The sequence below is a fragment of the Canis aureus genome, chromosome 5, assembly GCF_053574225.1.
Source record: "Canis aureus isolate CA01 chromosome 5, VMU_Caureus_v.1.0, whole genome shotgun sequence".
Classification (NCBI taxonomy): Eukaryota; Metazoa; Chordata; class Mammalia; order Carnivora; family Canidae; genus Canis; species Canis aureus.
Window position 1 is genome coordinate 43,924,693 of NC_135615.1, and position 22,794 is coordinate 43,947,486.

General features: G+C 38.0%; 1 protein-coding gene across 6 annotated transcripts in view; it reads left to right on the forward strand.

Annotated features, from left to right (window-relative positions):
• Positions 1–22,794, forward strand: part of IL31RA (interleukin 31 receptor A) — an 85,283-nt gene that overhangs the window by 26,569 nt on the left and 35,920 nt on the right. For 3 of the 6 annotated variants that reach the window (XM_077897830.1, XM_077897831.1, XM_077897829.1), the window contains 3 exons: positions 4,521–4,611; positions 17,474–17,591; positions 21,306–21,487. In XM_077897830.1, coding sequence (XP_077753956.1) covers positions 4,554–4,611; positions 17,474–17,591; positions 21,306–21,487 — 358 coding nt within the window. In that variant the 5' untranslated portion in view covers positions 4,521–4,553. Of the gene's footprint in view, positions 1–4,520; positions 4,612–17,473; positions 17,592–21,305; positions 21,488–22,794 lie in introns of those variants that run through there. The other 3 variants (XM_077897833.1, XM_077897832.1, XM_077897834.1) reach the window with 2 other exon arrangements.

Sequence of the window (22,794 nt, forward strand, 5' to 3'; positions counted from 1 at the left end):
GTTGACAGTGGTATCTCCCCTCAGTGCTGCTTGGGATTTAAAGGTATTTGAACATTCTGTAGTCTTCATATTCTAGATTTCCTCAGTGCTATCAGATGGCCCACTAATAAAAAGTCCATCTCATGTAAAAGTTGCTTCATTAACAAAGGAGGAATGGCCACAGAATTCCTTCAGGGTTTTCCCAGATTTTAAACCATTAATTCTAATGGTCTTGTCAAAGGAGGCACTAAGGATATGACTGCTTTCAAGAAAAGCTTCGACAGGTGACACCTTTACGGTGCCCAAAGGGAGTGGGGAGGATTTTTTTTCTTTTTTTTAAAGATTTATTTATTTCAGAAAGAAGGGAGCATGGGTGGGAAGAGAGGCAGAGGGAAAGAATCCTCAAGCAGATTTCTTGCTGAGTGTGGATGCCACCCCACCCCCGGCAACTTGGGGCTTTATCTCACACCCTGAGATCATTACCTGAGCCCAAATCAAGAGTCAGTCGTTCAACTGACTGAGCTACTAAGGTGCTCTGAGGATAGTCTTCATGTCCTTGTTCAGGGTCTCTTCCCTTAAATTAATCATCATAGAAGTCTTCGCAGAATCATAGCAATGGTGGAAATCTTTGGTTTTGAGTTTTCTTTCATCAAGACTGTGGTTAGGTCTGATGAGTTGCCTTGTTCAGTACAAGGAAATTTCATCATTTCCTCCAGGAGATAGTACGGGATAAACTCTGCCAACTTCTCCCTTCTTTAACCATCAATATTTTAAAGTCTGAGGGGACCTGTCCTTTGTGTTCTCAAAATCTCCTCCCACTTAAGATACAACTAGTTGAGTAGTTTCTTGCAACTAAATGATGATAATGATTTTCCAGATCCACTTGTCTGAGAATATGCCCAGATTTCCTCGGCGGGAGTTTAGAGTAAACTCAAGTTCTTCAACTGCATTTGACCTCTACCCACTGATTTACACTCACAGATAACTAGATTGGCCTTTGTGCACAGATTTTGCTATTGAACTCCCAATTGAACTTATTTCTAAGTCCCTGGGAGGCACCTCAAATTTGTTCATGTTTACTCCCCATAAACAATCACTTTGTGGTGGTCCTTTGATGTGTGTGGGGAAAGTGGAAAAGGCACTGGAAGACGGGCAAGTGGTAGAATGAGGAGTATCATCATTTAGAACCACTTGTTGACTTTCTATAGTCATTGGCTCATTTCTCTCCTTAGATCCTCTGTGCTCTTTGTTGCACTATTATCATTACAGCACTTACCATGTGGTATTTGCTATTAGTGTCTGTGCTTCTGTCTCTGCAAGTGATCCATGGTTCTCAACTCTTTTTCCTGTTTTCTTAAACCCATTTGGAGGAATATGATATGGACCCATCAGTCATAGTAGCTCACTCTGGATTTTAGCATCCTCTCCATCCTCTGACTCCCTTTTCCTTGTTAAAAAAACAAACAAACGCTGAACTAGAGTGAAGTTAAGGACAGGATTATCTTTTATTCCACACACCTAATGTGTGGCTAGGACACTGCTGAATGAATATGAGAATACCTGAGGGGGCACCTGAGTGGCTCAGTGGTTGAGCATCTGCCTTTGGCTCAGCTTGTGAACCCTGGGTCCTGGGATTGAGTCCTGCGTCAGGCTCCCTGTAAGAAGCCTGCTTCTCCCTCTGCCTATGTCTCTGCCTCTCTCTCTGTGTCTCTCATGAGTAAATTTCTTTTTTTTTAAAGGGAATACCTGGGGTCACCAGATGATTCAAAGGAGTGCCAGGGCTAGAACTCAGGCTGTGTCAAGTCCTAGAATACCACTCTCTTCAACTACTGCAATTTTTCTAGTTTTGTCTCTGAGTATGTTTTGGTACTGCTGATTGTTTTGAGGATTTTTTTATAATAAATTTATTTTTTATTGGTGTTCAATTTACCAACATACAGAATAACACCCAGTGCTCATCCGTCAAGTGCCCCCCAGTGCCCGTCACCCATTCACCCCCACCCCCGCCCCCCTCCCTTTCCACCACCCCTAGTTCGTTTCCCAGAGTTAGGAGTCTTTATGTTCTGTCTCTCTTTCTGATATTTCCCACTCATTTCTTCTTCCTTCCCTTATATTCCCTTTCACTATTATTTATATTCCCCAAATGAATGAGAACATATAATGTTTGTCCTTCTCTGATTGACTTACTTCACTCAGCATAATACCCTCCAGTTCCAACCACGTTGAAGCAAATGGTGGGTATTTGTCGTTTCTAATGGCTGAGGAATATTCCATTGTATACATAAACCACATCTTCTTTATCCATTCATCTTTCGATGGACACCGAGTCTCCTTCCACAGTTTGGCTATTGTGGACATTGCTGCTAGAAACATCGGGGTGCAGATGTCCCGGCGTTTCACTTCATCTGTATCTTTGGGGTAAATCCCCAGCAGTGCAATTGCTGGGTCATAGGGCAGGTCTATTTTTAACTCTTTGAGGAACCTCCACACAGTTTTCCAGAGTGGCTGCACCAGTTCACATTCCCACCAATTGTTTTGAGGATTTTTTTAATTCACAAATAATATATGAGTATTCTCATTTTATTTTTTATTTTTTATAATATTTTATTTATTTATGATAGACATAGAGAGAGAGAGAGGCAGAGACACAGGCAGAGGGAGAAGCAGGCTCCATGCCAGGAGCCTGACGCGGGACTCAATCCCGGGACTCCAGGATCGCGCCTGGGCCAAAGACAGGTGCCAAACCGCTGAGCCACTCAGGGATCCCCGATTAGTCTCATTTTAAAGGAGAAAGCAGTAATTACCATAAATTTTAAAATGTTTTATTCAACAGTTAATATTGATAAGATTTTAAAAACATAAAACCCCATGTCAGAATAACAATTTTAACTTTCACATCCATAATTATTCATTTGTTGATAATTTGAGCACCGTAGTTTTTATAGAGTTTTCATGGTTGGGCCTCTATCCTTTTCCAGAATGCTTTTAGGACCAGTATAAAGGCATGTCTCCTAGCTACAAAATGGAGAAAATTAAGACAATGTTATGAATAATTAGGCACTGACAAATACTATTAGTATTACAACTAATTTTAAAGAACACATTCCTCATTTTAAAAAGTTAAAAATTTCCCTTTGATTTGACTCCTTTAAATCAAAACCGTTATTTCCTAAGAGAGTAGCTACTGCTGTTGAGTTAACAGGTGGTTACTATTGCTGTTATGTAACCAGTCTCATACTGTTTCCTGATGGCATTTTTACCATTATAGACTCAAATTTTCATTCTGCTTTATTGCCGTAGGCATTTTCAATTAGTAAGACTTCATTTAGTTTGTATATGAGAAAATTTTATTCTGGTGTTTTTTTCCAGAAATGATGCATATGAATTTTTCTCAAATGGTTTATTTTGTTGAGAACTCTTTCTTTTTCTTTTTTTTTTCCCCTCTAATGATCTGTCAGATGAAATGTGGCATCCTTTATTTCTTCCAAAAATGAGTTACTGCTTTTCCATTTGCTTCATCCTTAGATTATCCCACCATCTCTCTGTGGGATGAGATGAAGAGTCAGCAAACTTTTTGTTCTAATTAATTCCATTAACAGTATTTTATGTCTATCATGTACCAGTAGGTACTTAAATTCTTAGCTTCAAAGAGGAATAAGAGAAGCTTCACTATTCAGAAGCTCTCTCTACATAGAGAAGCCAACTGGTAACACCATTCTGTCTGGCACATGCAATAGGATATGTTGCAGGGTGAGGGGTTGGTGCACAACTCCATCTCTGGGGTAGGGAGAAGTATAGAGGTTAGCCTTAAGGATAAGTCTGGAAGACTGAATTAATTTGCCAAGAATGAGGGGAAAAGGACATTGTAGGCAGAAGGAACCACATGAGCAAAACATGGGGATGTTGAAATACCGTGGCACTTTTGGGAGATTAGGAGTCATTCCATTTGGCTGCAGGGCTTAGGGCCTGAGGCAGAGACAAGATGATGGTCTCAGATCTCTACAACTCACAGTACTTTTTTTTTTTTTGGTGGCTGGTATTCTTTTCAAGTTATAGAGTGGAATGAATTATGGACAAATTAAATATTGAGTGGGATTGATGAAGTAATTGTGAAGGGTCTATGTGATAACTAAAAGTATAAAATAAGAAAAAAAAATAAAGGACTCTTCCTTAAAAACCCCAGAATATGCTTGTCACTGGAAATAGAGTTGTTTAAAGGAGAGGAGGATCATAGGGGAAGAGAGGAAAAAATAAAACAAGACAGAATCAGGAAGGGAGACAAACCATAAGAGACTTTTAATCATAGCAAACAAACTGAGGATCACTGGAGGGGAGTGGAGTGGGAATATGGGGTCCCTGGGTGATGGACATTAAGGAGCGCATGTGATGTAATGAACCCTCGGTGTTATATAAAACTGATGGATCACTGACCTCTATCTCTGAAATAAATAAAACATTATAGTTAATTAATTAAATTTAAATACAACTTAAAAAAATAAAAACAAAAGAGGAAACTAACTTTTGACCAGTGACATTTTCAGTTCTCTTCTCAGCCTTCCTGCATTAACTTGGGGATGATGTGGGCCAAGGTACTATGGATGCTCCTTCTACTCTGTAAACTCAGCCTGGCAGGTAGGTTGACTTTTGCCCTTTTATAGATTATCTGATTTTTATTAACTTCTTTGTACAAGAACTATTAATTTGAGTGCAAAGGGACACCTGGACCATGGGCATAAGTAGATGAGCAACAAGAGGTTTTTGAACTCCCTGAATTTGTGTGGATAGGTGTGTGCATGTTGATGTACACATATCTGTGTGCAAATTTGGCAAGATGGCCTATCATATTTTCAGAGGATAATATGACCCCCCCAAAAGGTTGAGATCCACTGTTTTAGCATGATAGTAAGTTCTTATCTCAATAGTTTTTGTGTTAGGAGGAGTGGTTTCATGTAAAACACACACATAAAAACAAAAATATAATTTTCACAGTATTTTCAATAATTCCCAAGGACATAAAGGGAAATGATGAAATAACACATTTTCACAATGGTCTAACTCAAGACTACAGGCCTAATATCCATAGAGTACATTGTGGATTTAATATCCATTAGTTTGATTGCATCTTATATTAAAAAAGTATTAACAGCAGAGAAGAAAAGTGGGGACTGGGGACTGGGAACATAGAAAAGGCATCATGTCATGTACCAGTTTACACACTGAATGGCTTAAAAGGCAGAAATTTATTTTCTCATAGTTCTGGAGGCTGGAAGTCAAAGTGCCCACAGGGTTGATTTTCTGACACCTCTCTCCTTGGTTCATAAGTAGCATTCCTTTCCATGGCTTTTCATATGGTCATCCCTCTGTGTGTTCTAATCTCTTAGGATTTTAAAGAACACCAATCAATTTGGATTAGGGAATACCCTAATGGCCTCATGTTAACTAATACCTCCTTAAAAACCCTATCTCCAAATAGAATCATTTTCTGAGGTAATGGGGGTTAGGGCCTCAACATATGCATTTGGGTGTATATAATTAAGACTGTAACATTTGGTAATTGAAGGTGACCAAGGGGCAGTAGTGATCCACAGAAAATATCTTCCAGACGTCTTCTCTGGGACGGCCTGCCTTATAGCCACCCCTGGGGTATACCTGTGGTGCTTAGGAGTTTTATAGACACTATAGGCATGTAGGCCTGTATCTCTCAGTCTCATCTAGCCTCTCCTCACCAGCTTAGAAACCAAAAATTTGCCCCACTTATCCAATTTACAGTTCAAAATATGTGTATCATGACTTTCATCAACTCACCCTTCCCCTTATCTTTTTCTTCTATCTCTGGCTTCTTCTCTTCTTATTACCTTTTACTTAAACCATGTTCTGTGCAATTGGTCCAGTTTCCACCTGACTTCCCTTCTAGAATATCTTTCCCTAGGTTTCTGATCAGCCCTGTTCTTCTTCTTTTTCGAGACATTTTTCAAAACACTAACTTGCAACAGTGCATCAGGAGCATATAGGGAAGAAGGGAGATCAAAGATATTTAATTTTGAAAAATATTCTTTTTTCATGTGGGAAATTCTCTGATAAACATGAATATTCTTCTCATCTTTCTTAGAGGAAAGCTAATGAATATTTCCCCTTAGTTCTAGACATAGGAGAAATAGATAGTCTTAGAAACATAGGAATATAGTTAAAGCTTCTTTTTTGAACATGTTGGGGAAGGATAGATATGCAAAATGGCAAATCTAGCCTTCAGATGCCCATTTTTAAAAAATAAAAATTCTGGCTTTTTAAAAAAAATGTTTTATTTACTTATTCATGAGAGACAGAGAGAGAGAGAGAGAGAGAGAGAGAGGCAGAGACATAGGCAGAGGGAGAAGCAGGCTCCATGAAAGAAGCCCGACATAGGGTCTCCAGGATCACACCCTGGGCCAAAGGCGACACTAAACCGCTGAGCCACCCGGGCTGCCCAAAATTCTGTTTTTGAATAGTCTTAGATTGATAGAAAACTTGTGAAGATAGTACAATTTTTGTATACCCCTCAACCAACTGCCCCCATTGTTAATACCTTATAATACATTTGCCAAAACTAAGGAAGTGATATTGACACATTATTATAGACTAAATTCCAGACTTTATTTGGATTTCACTAGTTTTTTCATTAATGTTCTTTCTGTTCCAGGATTGAATTCAGGGTACTATATTGCATTGCATTGTCACATCTCTCTGATCTCTTGTGGTCTGTGACAGTTTCTTAGTTTTTCCTTACTTCTCATGATCTTAATAAAACTTTTGAGTACTTGCCAGTACTCCTGAGCTTTTATAAAAAGTATAACAGAGGTGAAGTGCCCTTTGTGCCCTATCACATGTTTGTAACAGTTTTCAGATATAGAGTTGATACTAGAATTAGGGATAGTGGATAAGACTTAAAATCAGTACCCTGTATGCCAGTAAGGGGAAAGGGAGGATGATAGAGATGTAGGCTCTGTGAATACTGGTGGTTCTACTACATACATAAAGTAAAAGCTGTTAGGATATGCGGGATCACACCAGGTAACTGGCAAAAATGTAATTGTAAGTAAAGCAAGTATGTTAAAGTGAAGCCTAACATTATTTGTTATCTGGTTCCTTATTCCAGTTCTTCCCATCCCCAAATGGTGATAATACTAATCTCAAATGGCCTAAGATACATGTGTAGAACTTGAATTCATGAGGACACATGAAGAGAAGAAAGAAAACTACTGATTAAATGAATTATTCTCCCAAGTCTTAGCATCCTGGATTTTTAAAGCAGACTGTCTCTTTTTTCACATTACTCAGGGAAGTCATTCATGCTGTGAAAATCTCAGTGTTTAAAATGGCAAATTCTATATGTCTATCAGAAGTAGGCAGGAGCCCAGGGTGATGAAGGCTCTACCATCTTAAGACACTATCATCTCAGCATGAATTTGCAGAGTGTGCAGGAACAGAGGAAGGAGAGAAAGGAGAATCATACACCAGAACTTAAACGCTCCTCTTATGTCACTGGCCAGAGCAAGTCATATGGCCACACCTAATTTCAAGGAGGCAAGAAAATAAAATCTTGCCATATGTCCAAGAAGGGGAGATATTGATAAACATTGGAAACACAACTGAACATATATTTTATTCATCACAGATCTTTTCTGTAATACCTGGGTAGGGGATCAGAATATTCCCTTGCAAAATATGCCACTTTGACGTGAGGATTATTTTGATATGGAAACACATGATGAGAATCAACAGATTCAGAAATGAAGGCTACTCCATGAGTTTCCTACCTGTATTTACCTTCCTGTAGTTTACTACCCTTAAAAACCTAAATTCCAGGGATCCCTGGGTGGCTCAGTGGTTTAGCACCTGCCTTCAGCCCAGGGTGTGGTCCTGGAGTCCTGGGATCGAGTCCCACATCGGGCTCCCTGCATGGAGCCTGCTTCTCCCTTTGCCTGTGTCTCTGTCTCTCTCTTTCCCTCTCTCTGTCTCTCATGAATAAATAAATAAAAATATTTTAAAAAGACTAAATTCCTTTTCCTTTGTTTTGTCTCTTCTGCACAAATTTATTGTATTTTTGTTAAGATACTGTGTGAGCCTGTGATCTAACCACTTCTTTGAGTTACTCTTCATTGACGTTTCTCCTGTATGAATTGTGCTTCATGCATTAATAAACTGTTTGTCTTTTTTTTAATCTGTCTTTTGTTAATCTCATCTTTAAGGTTCCAGCTGCAGAACCTAGGAGGGTAGAAGAAATAAGATTTTTTTCTTCTTAAATTCCAATATCTTTATAAGTATATTGCTTTCTGGTGCTTGCTTTGGCAGCACATATACTGAAAAAGAATATTGCTTTCTGGGATGCCTGGGTGGCTCAGCGGTTTGGCACCTGCCTTTGGCTCAGGGTGTGATCCCACAGTACTGGGGTCAAGTCCCGCATTGGGCTCCCTGCATGGAGCCTGCTTCTCCCTCTGCCTATGTCTCTGCCCCACCCCTCTCTGTGTCTCTCATGAATAAATAAATAAAATATTAAAAAAGAATATTGCTTTCTTGTCCTATTCCAAGCAGTAAGGATAAGACAAATGTAGTTTCATTTATAATAAGCTCACGTAGAGTAGAATATCATTCTTTTTTTTTAAGATTTTATTTATTCATGATAGACATAGAGAGAGAGAGGCAGAGACACAGGCAGAGGGAGAAGCAGGCTCCATGCCAGGAGCCTGACGTGGGACTCGATCCTGAGACTCCAGGATAGCACCCTGGACCAAAGGCAGGCGCCAAACCGCTGAGCCACCCAGGGATCCCCTACAATATCATTCTTAAAACAATTTTTTCCTGATACCCATGGAACCAGATGGTTCTGGTTCTGGGAACCAGATGTTTGACTGAGATGCAGTAAAAAAATGGAGGCTCTAATTGCTAGGATAAACAAGGCAGAAGAGACAGTGATATAGAAGACAAAATGATGGGAAGTAAGGAAGCTGAGAAAAAGAGAGAAAAACAACTAGTGGATCATGAGTGGAGAAATCAGTGATTCTGTAAAGCACAATAATATTCTAATAGGGGTCCCAGAAGATAAGCGAAGATAAGGGAGTGGGGGGGGTGGAGGAGGTGGGGTCGGGGCAGAAGGCTTATTTGAACAAATTATAGCTGAGAACTTCCCTAATCTGGGGAAGGAAATAGGCATTTAAGTCCACAAGGCACTCAAAATCAATAAAAATGGTCAACACTCTGACATATAATAATGAAGCTTGCAAATTTCAGAGATAAAAAGAAAATCCTGAAAGCAGCTCCAGGACAAGAGGTCCTTAACCTATAAGGGTAGAAACATAAGGCTGGCAGCAGACCTGTCCACAGAGACCTGGCAGGCCGAAAAAGACTGGCATGATATATTCAAGGTGCTAAATGAGAAAAATATGCAGCCAAGAATCCTTTATTCAGCAAGGCTGTCATTCATAATGGAAGGAGAGATAAAGAGCTTCCAGGACAAACAGAAACTAAAAGAATTTGTGATCACTAAACCATCCCTGCAAGAAATATTAAAGGGGATCATTTGAACAAAGAGCCCAAAAATCACAAAGACCAAAAAAAGAACAGAGTCAGTCTACAGAAACAGTGGCTTTGCAGGTAATACAATGGCACTAAATTCATATCTTTCAATAATAATTCTGAATGTATATGGGCTAAAAATGCTCCAATCCAAAGCCAGAGTATCATACTGGATTAAAAACAAAACCTATCAATATACTGTCTACAAGAGACTCATTTTAGACACACAGACACCTCCATATTGAAGGTGAGGTAATGGAGAATGACTTATCATGCTAATGGTACCTCGGTCTTTTTAAGCATTTGGACTTAGAGATCACTGTCTTTGTCATGGTTTTTAGCATGCATGCAGTAAAGACAGAAAATCTTTTTAAAAATTTGTTGTATTTTAATTACAATCTAGTTACCATACAGTTATATTAGTTTCAGGTGTACTGTATAGTGATTCAACAATTCCATATATCACCCAGTGTTCATCATGACAAGTGCCTTCTTTAATCCCCATCACCTATTTCACCCATTCACCCACCCACCTCTCCTCAGGTAATCATTAGTTTATTTTTTAAGAGTCTGCTTTTTGGTTTATTTCTCTCTCTTTGTTCCCTTTGCTCATATGTTTTGTTTCTTGAATTCCACATATGAGTGAAATCATATAGTATTTGTCTTTCTATGACTTATTTTTCTTAGGATTATACTCTATACCTCCATCCATGTTATTACAAATGGCAAGATTATTTTTTATGGCTGAATATTATTGTATTTATTTATTTATATCACACTTTATCTATCATTGGACACGAGCTGCTTCATATCTTGGCTATTATAAATCTGCAATAAACATAGGGGTGCATGAATACTTTTGAATTAGTGTTTTGTATTTTTTTGGGTAAATATCCAATAGTGTGATTACTGGATTAGAGGGTACTTCTATTTTTAACTTTTTGAGGAAGCTCCATACTATTTTCCACAGTGGCATTCCTAGTTTGCATTTCCACCAACAACAGTACAAGAGGGCTCCTTTTTCTCTACATCCTCACCAACACTTATTCTTTATTGTTTTTGATTTAGCCATTTTGACAGGTGTGATGATAAGTGATGTTGAACATCTTTTTATGTATTAGTTGACCATCTGGATGCCTTCTTTGGAGAAATGTCTGTTCATGTCTTCTGCCAATTTTTTTTCTGCCAATTTTTTAATTGAATTATTTTCTTTTTGAGTGTTGAATTGTATCAGTTCTTTATATATTTCAGATAAGAACCTTTTATCAGAGATGTCATTTGCAAATATATTATCCCATTCAGTGGACTGTCTTTTGGTTTTGTTGATTGTTTCCTTTGCTGTGCTGAAGCATTTTATTTTGATGAAGTCTCAACAGTTTATTTTTGCTTTTATTTCCCTTGCTTCAGGAGACCTATCTAGAAAAATATTGCTACAACCAATGTCATAGAAATTACCACCTATGCTCTCTTCTAGGATTTTTATGGTTTCAGGTCTCACATTTAGGTCTTCAATCCATTTTGAATTTATTTTTGTGTATGGTGTAAGAAAATGGTCCAGTTTCATTCTTTTGCATGTTGCTGTTTAGTTTTCCCAACACCATTTTTGAAGAGACTGTCTTTTTCCCATTGGATATTTGTTCCTGCTTTGTTGAAGAATCCCTGACCATATAATTGTGGGTTTATTTCTAAGTTTTCTTTTTTTTAAAAGTCTTTATTTAGTTCAGAGAGAGAGAGAGAGAGCACCAGTGGAGAGGAGGGTCAGAGGGAGAGGGAAAAGTAGACTCCCCACAGAGCAGGAAGTCCAATATAGGGTTCGATCCCAGGACCCCGAGATCACAACCTGAGCTGAAGGCAAAGCTCAACCAACTGAGCCATGCAGGTACTCCTATTTTTAAGTTTTCTATTCTGTTCTGATTTATGTGTCTATATTTATGTCAGTACCATACTATTTTGATTACTACAGCTTTGTAGTGTAACTAGAACTCTGGAATTGTGATGCCTCCAGCTTTGCTTTTCTTTTCCAAACAAAATTGCTTTGACTCTTTGAGGTCTTTTGTGGTTCCATACAAATTTTAGGATTGTTTGTTTTGGTTCTATGAAAAATGTTGGTATTTTGATAGGGATTGTATTAAATGTGTATATTGCTTTGGGTAGGATAGACATTTTAGTGGTATTTTTTCTTCCAGTCTTCCATTTCTTTGTGTCATCTTTAATTTCTTTCATTAATGTTATATAGTTTTCAGAATACAGGTCTTTCACCTCCTTGGTTAAGCTTATTCCTAGGTACTTTATTATTTTTGGTGTAATTGTAAATGGGATTGCTTTCTTAATTTCTCTTTCTGTGGCTTCATTATTAGTGTATAGAAATGCAACAGATTTTTGTACATTGATTCTGTCTCCTGAGACTTCAGTGAATTCATTGATCAATACTAGTAGTTTTTTTGTGTAGTCTTTAGCATTTTCTTTTTTTTTTTTTTAAAGATTTTATTTATTTACTCATGAGAGACACAGAGAGAAAGAGGCAGAGACACAGGCAGAGGGAGAAGTAGGCTCCGTGCGGGGAGACCCATCCCGGGTCTCCAGGATCATGCCCTGGGCTGAAGGCAGGCGCTAAACTGCTCAGCCACCCGGGCTGCCCTCTTTAGCATTTTCTATATATAGTATCATGTCATCTGCAAATAGTGAAAGTTTTACTTCTTCCTTACCAATTTGGATACCTTTTATTTCTTTTTATTATCTGTTTTCTGTGGTTAGGATTCCCAGTATTATGTTGAATAAAAGTGGTGAGAGTGGACATCTTTGTCTTGTTCCTGATCGTAGGGGAAAAGTTCTCAGTTTTTTCCCATTGAATAGGATGTTGGCTGTGGGTTTTTCCATATAAGGCCTTGTTATAATGAGGTATGTTCCCTCTATGTCTACTTTGTTGAGAGTTTTTATCATAAATGGGTTATACTTTGTTAAATGGTTTTTCTGCATCTATTGAAATGATCATATGGTTTTTATCATTTCTCTTTAGATATGATGTGTATCACATTGATTGATTTGAGAATATTCAATCACCCCTGCAATCTTGGGATAAATCCTACTGGATTGTGGTGAACGATTTCTTTTAATGTATCATTGGATTCAATTTGCTGGTATCCCATTGAGGATTTTTACATCTATATTCATCAAAGATATTGGCCTGTAGTTCTCTTTTTTTTGGTGGATTTGTCTGGTTTTGGTATTAGGGTGGTTCTTGCCTCATAGAATGAATTTGGAAATTTACCTTCCTTTTCTATTTTTTGGAATAGTTTGAGAAGAATACATATTAACTCTTGTGTAAATGTTTGTTAGAATTCACCTGTGGAGCCATCTGATTCTGGACTTTTGTTTCCTTGGAGTTTTTTTGATTACTAACTCAATTTCCTTTCTAGTAATGAATCTGTTCAGATTTTCTATTTCTTCCTATTTCAGTTTTGATAATTTTATGTTTCTAGGAATTTATCCATTTCTTCTAGGTTGTCCAGTTTGTTGGCACATAATTTTTCGTAACATTCTCTTACATTTGTTTGTCTTTCTGTGGTGTGGGTTGTTATTTCTCCTTTTACATTTGTGATTCTGTTGAGCGCTCTCTCTCTCTCTCTCTCTCTCTCTTTTGATGAGTCTGGCTAGACATTTATCAATTTTATTGACCTTTTCAAAGAACCATCTCCTGGTCATTGATCTGTTGGATTGTTTTTTAGTTCCTTTATCATTTATTTCTGTTCTAATCTTTATTATTTCCTTCCTTCTGCTGGTTTTGGATTTTATTTGTTATTTTTCTAGCTCCTAATTTAGGTGTAAGTTTAGATTGTTTATTTGAGACATTTTTTGCTTCTTGAAATAGGCCTGTATTGCTATAAACTTCCCTCTTAGATCCCATTTTTCTATGTCCCAAATATTTGGACTGTTCTATTTGTAACTTTTTTTCTCTTGCCGCTTTTATGATATTTTTCTTCATCACGACTTTTTACGATTTTAATTACTATGTGTCTTGTGTGGATCTCCTGCATTGATTTTTTTTGGGGGAAGTGGGGTGGTTCTCTGTGCCTCTTGGACCTGGATATATGTTTCTTTTCCCAGATTAGGGAATTTTTTCAGCTATTATTTCTTCAGATAAACTTTTGCCCCCCTTTCTACTCTTTTCTTCCCTGCTATTCCTATAATGCAAGTGTTAATCAGACTTGATGGAGTCACTGAATTCCCTAAGACTGTTCTCAAATTGCATAGTTTTTTCCCTCTCATTTGCTCAGTTTGGTTACTTTCTATTACTCTGTCTTCTAGGTCATTAATTCATTCCTCTCTTTCATTTAGCCTTCTATTTATTACATTAAGTGTATTTTTAATTTCATTTATTGTGGTCTTTATCTCTGATTTATATACCCTCTACTCTTTTCTAAAGTCCAATGAGTATCTTTATGGTCATTACTATAGATTCTCTATCAGGCATATTATGTCTGTTTTGCTTAGGTCTCTTGCTGTGTATTGGTCCAATTCTTTCACTTGGATATATTTCTCTGTCTTCTCATTTTTTGTAATTGTCTGTGTCTTTCTATGTGTAAGGTAAGTCAGCTATAGCTCCTGTTCTTAAAGGTAATGGCCATATGAAAAAGAGGTCCTAAAGTGCCTTGCAATGCACCATTCCCTGCTCCCCAGGACCTAGCTCTTTAGGGAGTTTCTCCTGTGGGTATTGCATTTGCCTTGTTGCATTCTTATCTTTTTTTGCATCAGTTTAGTTGTCTGAAGTGGCTCTCTCTGCCTGTTGTGAGTAGTGTTTGGTTCCTGGCAGGTGTAGCCTGCATTTAAACAAAGTACATGCTGGTCTGCCTTCTACTTTAGACCTGGAGCTGCTGCTATTGGTACTGGCCAGCCTAAGCAGATCTGCAAAGGACACTGTCTGAAGGTCTTGGACTTTTAATAAGGTGTGCCTTAGGCTTTTTCAGAGTCTGCCGCCATCATGACCAAGGCTCTGCAAAAGGCACAGGTTAAGAGATGTAGCACTAGTGAGGTTTATATTGATCTTTTGTGGGAGGGGCTCCACAGTGCTGGGACTGAGGCAAGTGTGACTGGAAAGGGCAGATCCATTGAAGCATGGGGTGGGGGACTTGTTGCAAGCAAGTTAGGTAGGGAGTGTGGGCAAATTACTGGTTCCCATAGGTGGCTATGAGTTTATGCTGGGAGGCAGGGGTGTGAAATGGTGCCTACCAACTCCTTTGTTACTGGAGGAGTCTTTCTGAAGTCCCTAACTAATAGGTGCTTCAAGGATGGAGTGTAGCATTCAGAGGAAAGCAGCTTCTCAAGAAACAGCTGGGAGTATTGACACAATATGCAGTCACCAAGCTCTCCCTCATTCTTATTTATTATTCCCAGGGGCTACTTTACCCATGTGGACAATTCTCATTTCATAGAACAAATATATGAATAAATATACAAATTCAAAAATCCTAGACTTAAACAAAACAGTGAATGCCATCCATTCTGGAACCATTTATTGCTTGCTGCCTTTTTGTTAGAAGTTAATGCCTCTGACAGAGGTGAAATAAATATAGTGTGGGTTAGGTGTGCAAAGAAAATAAAACATCCTTATAGTCTATGATCAAACTAATCAATTCCAAAAGTTCCTTCTCCCCTGGAAAGCCAGGCAGAGTTGAGAGGAGGAGGGGAGAGTGGGCAGCACTCTTATTTGTTAACTTGGCTCAGTTTCTTCTGGTTTGTAGTGTCTTTCAGCTAATTTAGTCTCTCTGGTGCAAATGCTCACTTTCCAGAGTTCCTGCCTTTCCCCTGCTCCTCTTTAAGATGGTATCTGGGTATATGATCAGAGTTTATATGACTGACTGCAGAGCGTCTGGTAAGGGATTGTGAATCTATGTAAGAAAGTCTTTGTGTTGCCTTCTGGTCTTCTCTGGACTGCCTGCTTTGGTCTCATGCTTTCTCTGCTATCTATTGCAGGACAGGTGGCTTTGTCTAGACTTTGAGGCATCAAATTAGCACCTGTTCCTGAAGCTCATGTCCCATTTGTTTTCCTGTGCTCCTGAAGTCTTCCGTGTGCAGAAGTTTCTTCATCTAAATCCCAGGCCTGGACCAACATCACACATCTATACCCACTCCCCACCCTGAGATACCAGGGACTTCAGGATCTCTGCATACCCTTGCCTGTATAGAGCTGCTGCCTCAGCTTACACTGTGCCATTGCAGTGTTAGGACTTCTGCATTATGCTGGAGTTGAAGCTGAGTGGAGCATAAGTCTTCTTTTATTTATTTTTTTATTTTTAAAATATTTTATTTATACATAAGAGACACACAGAGAGAGAGAAAGAGAAAGAGACACAGGCAGAGGGAGAAGCAGGCCCCATACAGGGAGCCCGATGTGGGACTCGATCCCGAGTCTCCAAGATCATACCCTGGGCCGAAGGCAGTGCTAACCTCTGAGCCACCCAGGGATCCAATAAGGCTTCTTTTAGATTAAAGGCTTGTGACCTGCCCCAGGCTGTGCCTGATGAAGTAGGTCACCAGCCCAGATGATCTTGTTTCACAGATCCATCTGTGTGTTTCTACTGCTCCACCAAGAACACTGACATCTGAGCTCCTTGCTCTACCTTACTTTCATTGTCTCTCCACCCATCCCCATGAGTATTTTACTTGCTAGAAGTGATGGGCTTTTTCCTATTTCTTGTCTTGCGAGGACTTCTTCCTAGATGCACTGAAGCTTTACTTTGATATGAAAAGGTAACCTAAGTTGTCTTCCTCTCCCAAAAATGCCTGCTTCTTAAAATTGGTTTTACTAAAGACTCAAAAAGAAGTTAATTTCAGTCTCAGAACTGAACATTGCCCTTAGTTTAGATTTGCCTTTGTTCTTAATTATGTATGTGTATATGTCCATGGATGAGTGTGTAGATTAACCCCTTGTCATTTGGTGAAATGTCTGGACCACTTCTCAAAATAATATGTGGGCAGCCCGGGTGGCTCAGCAGTTTAGCACTGTCTTCAGCCCAGGGCCTGATTCTGAAGACCCGGGATCGAGTCCCACGTCAGGCTCCCTGCATGGAGCCTGCTTCTCCCTCTGCCTGTGTCTCTGCCTCTCTCTCTCTCTCTCTCTCTCTTTATGTGTCTCTCATGAATCAATCAATCAAAAGAAAAGAAATAAGAAGGCCTAATAATTACTTTAATTATTAGTAATAGTTACAGTAGTATTTGATATTTTCAAGGTATTTGCAATAAATATAAATATAGTATGAAAATACTCTTTTGATGGTGACATCACAAGTAATGATTCAACTATAGATTGTTGACCACATTCATGATGAAAGGAAATTATTAATTTCAACAATAAACTAGTGAAAATATTTTCCTCTTTAAGTTCATGTACCCATAGATTGTATCTCTGGACCCTTGCAGGGTCTAGATCCATATTCTAGATTGTATCTGATTTTCCTATGAAGGAATAGGTATTACTAGGTGAGAAACTACAAGGAGCAAGATTTATAAGCTATGAAAATACAGATAAGGATATTTTAGAAATTTTCTCTATTAATGCAGTCCTTTAGGGAAAAATTATTGATACATAAGTTTGAAGTGTGGTATAGTTGAATGTTTTGTGTTTTTCTCTTTTCCACATATCATCCATTGCCTAATTACCCGGACCGGTTCTAGCATATGATGCTTTATTTAGTATTTAACTAACACTTTATATTTACCTGGTATTTTAATATGAGTTTTGCTTCTCAAATATTATTTTTGAGTAAGATATAAAAAGTGTTTTTTAAAAAGTAGAAATCTAGTTCTTTGAGGGGGATATTTGAAGAGAGGGAGTTAGATTCTTTCGTTGGCCCTGAATGGGAGAATCTATTATCAACTAATCAAAAAAGACCAGCTTTGATCTGCCTATTTTCATGAAATGATTGTGTGTGTCTTTGTATTTATTTAGTTCTGCCAGCTAAGCCTGAGAACATTTCCTGTATCTTCTACTATGAGGAAAATTTTACTTGCACCTGGAGTCCAGAGAAAGAAGCCAGTTATACATGGTACAAAGTGAAGAGAACTTAGTAAGTATGGGAGCTTGTGTGCTATCAGTGGGAGTAAGGGAAGGAGGCAGAGACTCCTGGTTCATTCTTGGTTCTAGTCAATTATGAAGTGAAGTTTTTTCTCCATTACAGCTTCTTGGTGACCCCTATTTACGTTCATTGTCTGGGGTGACATCTTGGCTACTGTAGCCATGCTGACAGGATCTGTAGCTACAGAGGGAGAGGAGGTGTAACTTTATGATGACCTCCTCTGAGAAGCCCTGAATCGGCTGAGAGTAGTCACCAGTGGAAAAAAATCTGTTTGTTTACTATATTCAGCTATATTTGTCCTCTTTCCATAACGTGTCATAAAACTGTTCCTTTTTTATGGATCTAATTATAGTAAGTGAGGTTACAAACCCAGAACTAAGAGGCAAATTTTTCTCAGTTTGCCACTTATTTGCTTGTGACACTTGTCAAAAAGTATTCCACCCGGACAGTGATTCACACATTTGTCACTACCTCAAGCATCCCTTTTTATTCTAATTCTATTAGGATAAAAATTATAAAATTTTTATTCTAGCCAAAAGCTAGATGTTTTAGTGAGCATTTGCAGAGAATTTTTTGAAATTTTAAAAATAGCTCATAAAACCCTTTATGTCCTTCATGTTCCCCTAAGAATAAGGAAGCCCATGTTAGGAAATATTGAAAGATGATCTTTAAATTTTTTATGTTTCAAAAAGAAAGTCTGTAATTCCAAGTTTCTGTTTTGTTTTGTTTTTCAATACAAGATCTTATTTATATGTATTTTCCCTCTACCCCTTGGAAATTGGTAACTAGTGTTGTACGGAAAGTATATGTCATTTTTTATGGTAGGATAAAAGGAAAAAAGCAAACACTATCCTTTGCAGTACTCATATATCAATGATATGTCAGAGAGATGATTTAAAACAGAGGTCAGGAAACTTTTTCTATAAAGGGACAGATAGTAAATATTTTAGACCTAGAGGAGATTGTGTCTCTGTGAAAATATTTAACACTCCTGCTATAGCAGGAAAGCTGCCATAGACAATGTGTAAACCAATGGACCAGACTATTGTCCAGTAAAACTATTTGTGAACACTGAAATTTGAATTTCAAATAATTTTTACATGCCACAAAGTCTTTTCTTTTTATGTATTTTCCCCAACCATTTAACAATATAAAGCCTGTTTTTTTTTTAAAAGATTTTATTTGTTTATTCATGAGAGACACAGAGAGAGAGGCAGAGACATAGGCAGAGGGAGAAGCAGGTTCTCTGTGGGGAGCCTGACATGGGACTCGATCCCAGGACCCCAGGATCACGACCTGAGCCAAAGGCAGACGCTCAACCACTGAGCCACCATATGTCCCTATAAAACCTGTTTTTAACCTGTGGGCCATACAAGAACAGGAAGTAGGCTATACTTGGCCTGCAGGCCTACTTTGCTGAGCCCTGCTTCTGAAAATGAGTGATAAAGGCCCAATAATCCATGGTCCAAGTGTTTTTATCTTCCCCCAGATTTATTAGTTCTAGGCCCAGTATTGAATAGAAAGTACCTGTAGAATGAAAATCTGGAACCTCAGTAAGTGTACTCCTGTTTTTTCTTTTAAGGAGTCATTCGACCTCTTCCATCACTCCCTGTGCATTATCATTCTCACCCATTGGTCATGTAAAAGTAGGAAGCACCTGGTTGTGTTTTCCTTAAGATTTTATTTATTTATTTCAGAGAGAGACAGAACACGAGCAGGTGGGGTGGCGGGAAGGGGCAGAGAGAGAGAGGGCCTAGCTGACTCCTCGCTGAGCAGGGAGCCCAATGTGGGGCTCAGTCCCACTACCCTGAGATCATGACCTGAGCTGAAGTCAGGTGCTTAACCAACTGAGCCACCCAGGTGCCCCAGGCCTTGGTGTTCTTAGGCCTGTATACAACCCTTATTGATGGCTCGGGCCTGCTGGGATCTCCAGGACTCCCAGACTGTTTGTACTTTTCTAAGCTTATCACTGAGAATATCTCTTCAAGGTAGAATGGGAAGATTTCTTGTGGATGGGATGATGTTGGGTCAGTGGTATGAACAAAAAAACCTACTGATGATCAGAAATGATAGGAATGGCTTTTTCCTTGGGGAAGAATAAGAGGAGTTGGGATGCCTTTCTGGAGGTAGTGACTTTTGAACTGAGAGGTAAAGGAGCTCTAGAGGTGCAGAAAAGGGAAGAAAGGGTATTTCTTAAAGGTTATAGCATGAATAGATGCAAAAATATTCAACTATAGTAATAGTACTAATAACAATGATAGTAACATCTCACTTTTTGACTAAGTGGCTGACATTTTAAAAGTACTTTATGTATATCAGCTTATTTCATCCTTCTAACAGTGCTATGTTATAGATATATTACTATTCTCATTTTAAAGATGAGTAAACTCAGGCATGGAGAGGTTAGGAAACTTGCCCAAGGCATAGGATTCAAACCTGGCCAGCTTTCAGAGCTTGTGCTTTTAACCACAAACCAATATTACTCTGGAGGCCATTTTTACACTGCACAATAACCATAGAAAGCCTTTAAAGTCTTTTTTACTTTCAAAATTTTATTATTCTATATATTTAAGCTCTGCTCCTTTGCCCTCAACCCCAGCCAACATTGGCATCTTGCAAAGTGGGGCCTTTTCTATTCTCTGCCTATTTCATCTCTGATATCATTCCCATAGCCATGGAGACTCTGACTATACCCACCCATCTGATTCCTACCAATCTTTGTACTTGTGTTCATTAAGTTGTAGTTTGATAGGATTTAAGTTACCTATATGTCTAAGGAAAAAAATTTAATGAGTTGTCTGAAAACAATATATGCCAATGGTAAAAAATTCAATCTGAAAAATAAAAAGAATGTAAAAAAAACCTTGAAATTCCATCACTAAAGGTAATAACTTTAACATTTTGATGAATACTTTTCCAGACATCTCTAAGAATAGTTACTTTTTTTAAATAAGACTTCATTTTTTTAAAGATTTTATTTATTTAATCACAAAAGACACACACACACACACACAGAGAGAGAGAGAGAGAGAGAGAGGCACAGGCACAGGCAGAGGGAGAAGCAGGCTCCATGTAGGGAGCCCGACGTGGGACTTGATGCCGGGTCTCCAGGATCACACCTTGGGCCAAAAGTGGCGCTAAGCCACTGAGCCACCTGGGCTGCCCTAAGAATAGTTATATAAATATATAAGTTTATATATATAAATGTGATTATTCAATACTTAATATGCATCCTTTTTTTTCTTCTACCACCAGTAAGTGTACGGGCATCTTTCCATATCAATAACTATAGATGTGTTAAAAACTATATTTTAAATTCTGTTTATATATCTACCACTCTTTATTTGACAAATGCTCTTTGATTTTTCTTTTTAAGAATAACTTCTCAAGGCTAGAATCTGGGGTTTTCAGGATCCTAGTCAGTATTTCTTACCATTAGGAGATGTATTACAAGCATAGATTTTGGTGGACTTACAGAGTTGCAAGGAAGTCTCCATGGCTCATAGCATCTCAGGCAAAAAGCAGGTAACTGATCTCTCCTGGGAAGAGATGAGGAAGCAATTTGGAGAGGCATCATATTTGGGTCGATATAGTCCTCAGAGAAACCCAGAATGAAACTAATAAATACATGCTTAATATGTTACGTATGACTTTGTTTCCAAACTGCTGTACTAAACTCATGTTGAATTGCTTTTTCCTTCAAAGCTCTTATGGATATAAAAGTGATATTTGCTCAACTGATAATTCTACAAGGGGAAATCATGCTTCTTGCTCCTTTCTTCCTCCAACAATAACAAACCCAGATAATTACACCATTCAAGTAGAAGCTCAAAATGCAGATGGTATAATGAAATCTGATATAACATATTGGAACTTAGATGCCATAAGTAAGTATCATTTTTATTCTTATATACTCATTTTTTTTTTCTCAAAGAGGTGAAGACCCAAAAGTGATTCAAAACTCAAGGATATGGTAGGTATGTGTTAGGGGTATACCTAGAGTTATGGATATGTATGAGGGTTCCTTTTTCTTCACATCTTCACCAATGCTTGTTATTTCTTTTTCTCATACCATTCTGACTAGTATGAGGTGGTATCTTATTGTGGTTTTGATTTGCATTTCTCTGATTATTAGTGATGTTGAGCATCTTTACATGTATCTCTTCACCCTCTCTTTGTCTTTGGAAAATGTCTTTTTCAGGTCCTCTGCCCATTTTTTAATTCAAATTGTGTGTGGGTTTTTTGTTTGTTTTGTTTTGTTTTGGCGTTGAGTTGTATGACTTTATATATTTTGGATATTAGCCCCTTTTTGGATATATCATTTGCAGATTTCTTTTTCCACTCAGTAAATTGCCTTTTCAATTTGATGATGATTTTCTTCACTGTGCAAAAGCTTTTTATTTTGATGAGGTCCTGATAGCTTATTTTTGCTTTTATTTCCCTTGCCTGAGGAGATATATCTAGAAAAATGTTCCTAAGGCCAATGTCCAAGAGGTTGCTGCCTGTGTTTCCTTTAGGAGTTTTATGGTTTCAGGACTCATATTTAAGTCTTTAATCTATTTTGAGTTTATTTTTGTGCATAGTGTGAGAAAGTGGTCCACTTTTATTCTTTTGAAGTACTATCCAGTTTTCCCAGCACCATTTATTGAAGAGATTCTTTTTCCCCAGTGTATATTCTCGCCACCTTTGTGATATATTAATTGATGATATGTTTATGTTTATTTCTGGACTCTCAATCCTGTTCCACTGATTTATGTGTCTGTTTTTATGCCAGTACCATGCTGTTTTGATTGCTCTAGCTCTGAAGTGTAGCTTGAAATCTTGGATTGTGATACTTGAAGCTTTATTCTTGTTTTTCAAGATTTCTTTGATTATTTGGAGTCTGTTGTTGTGGTCCCATACATATTTTAGCATTATTTTTTTCTAGTTCTGTGAAAAATGTTGTCATTTTGATAGGGATTGTACTGAATCTGTATATTGCTTTGGGCATCATGGGCATTTAAAATTTTTTAATTCTTCCAATCTATGAGCATGGTATATCTTTTCATTTGTTTCTGTTGTCTTCAGTTTCTTTCACCAGTGTCATAGGTTTCAGAGTACAGGTCTTTTACTTCCTTGTTTAAGTGTATTCCTAGGCATTTTATTCTTTTTGATGCAAATGTGAATGGGATTGTTTTCTTAATTTTCCTTTCTC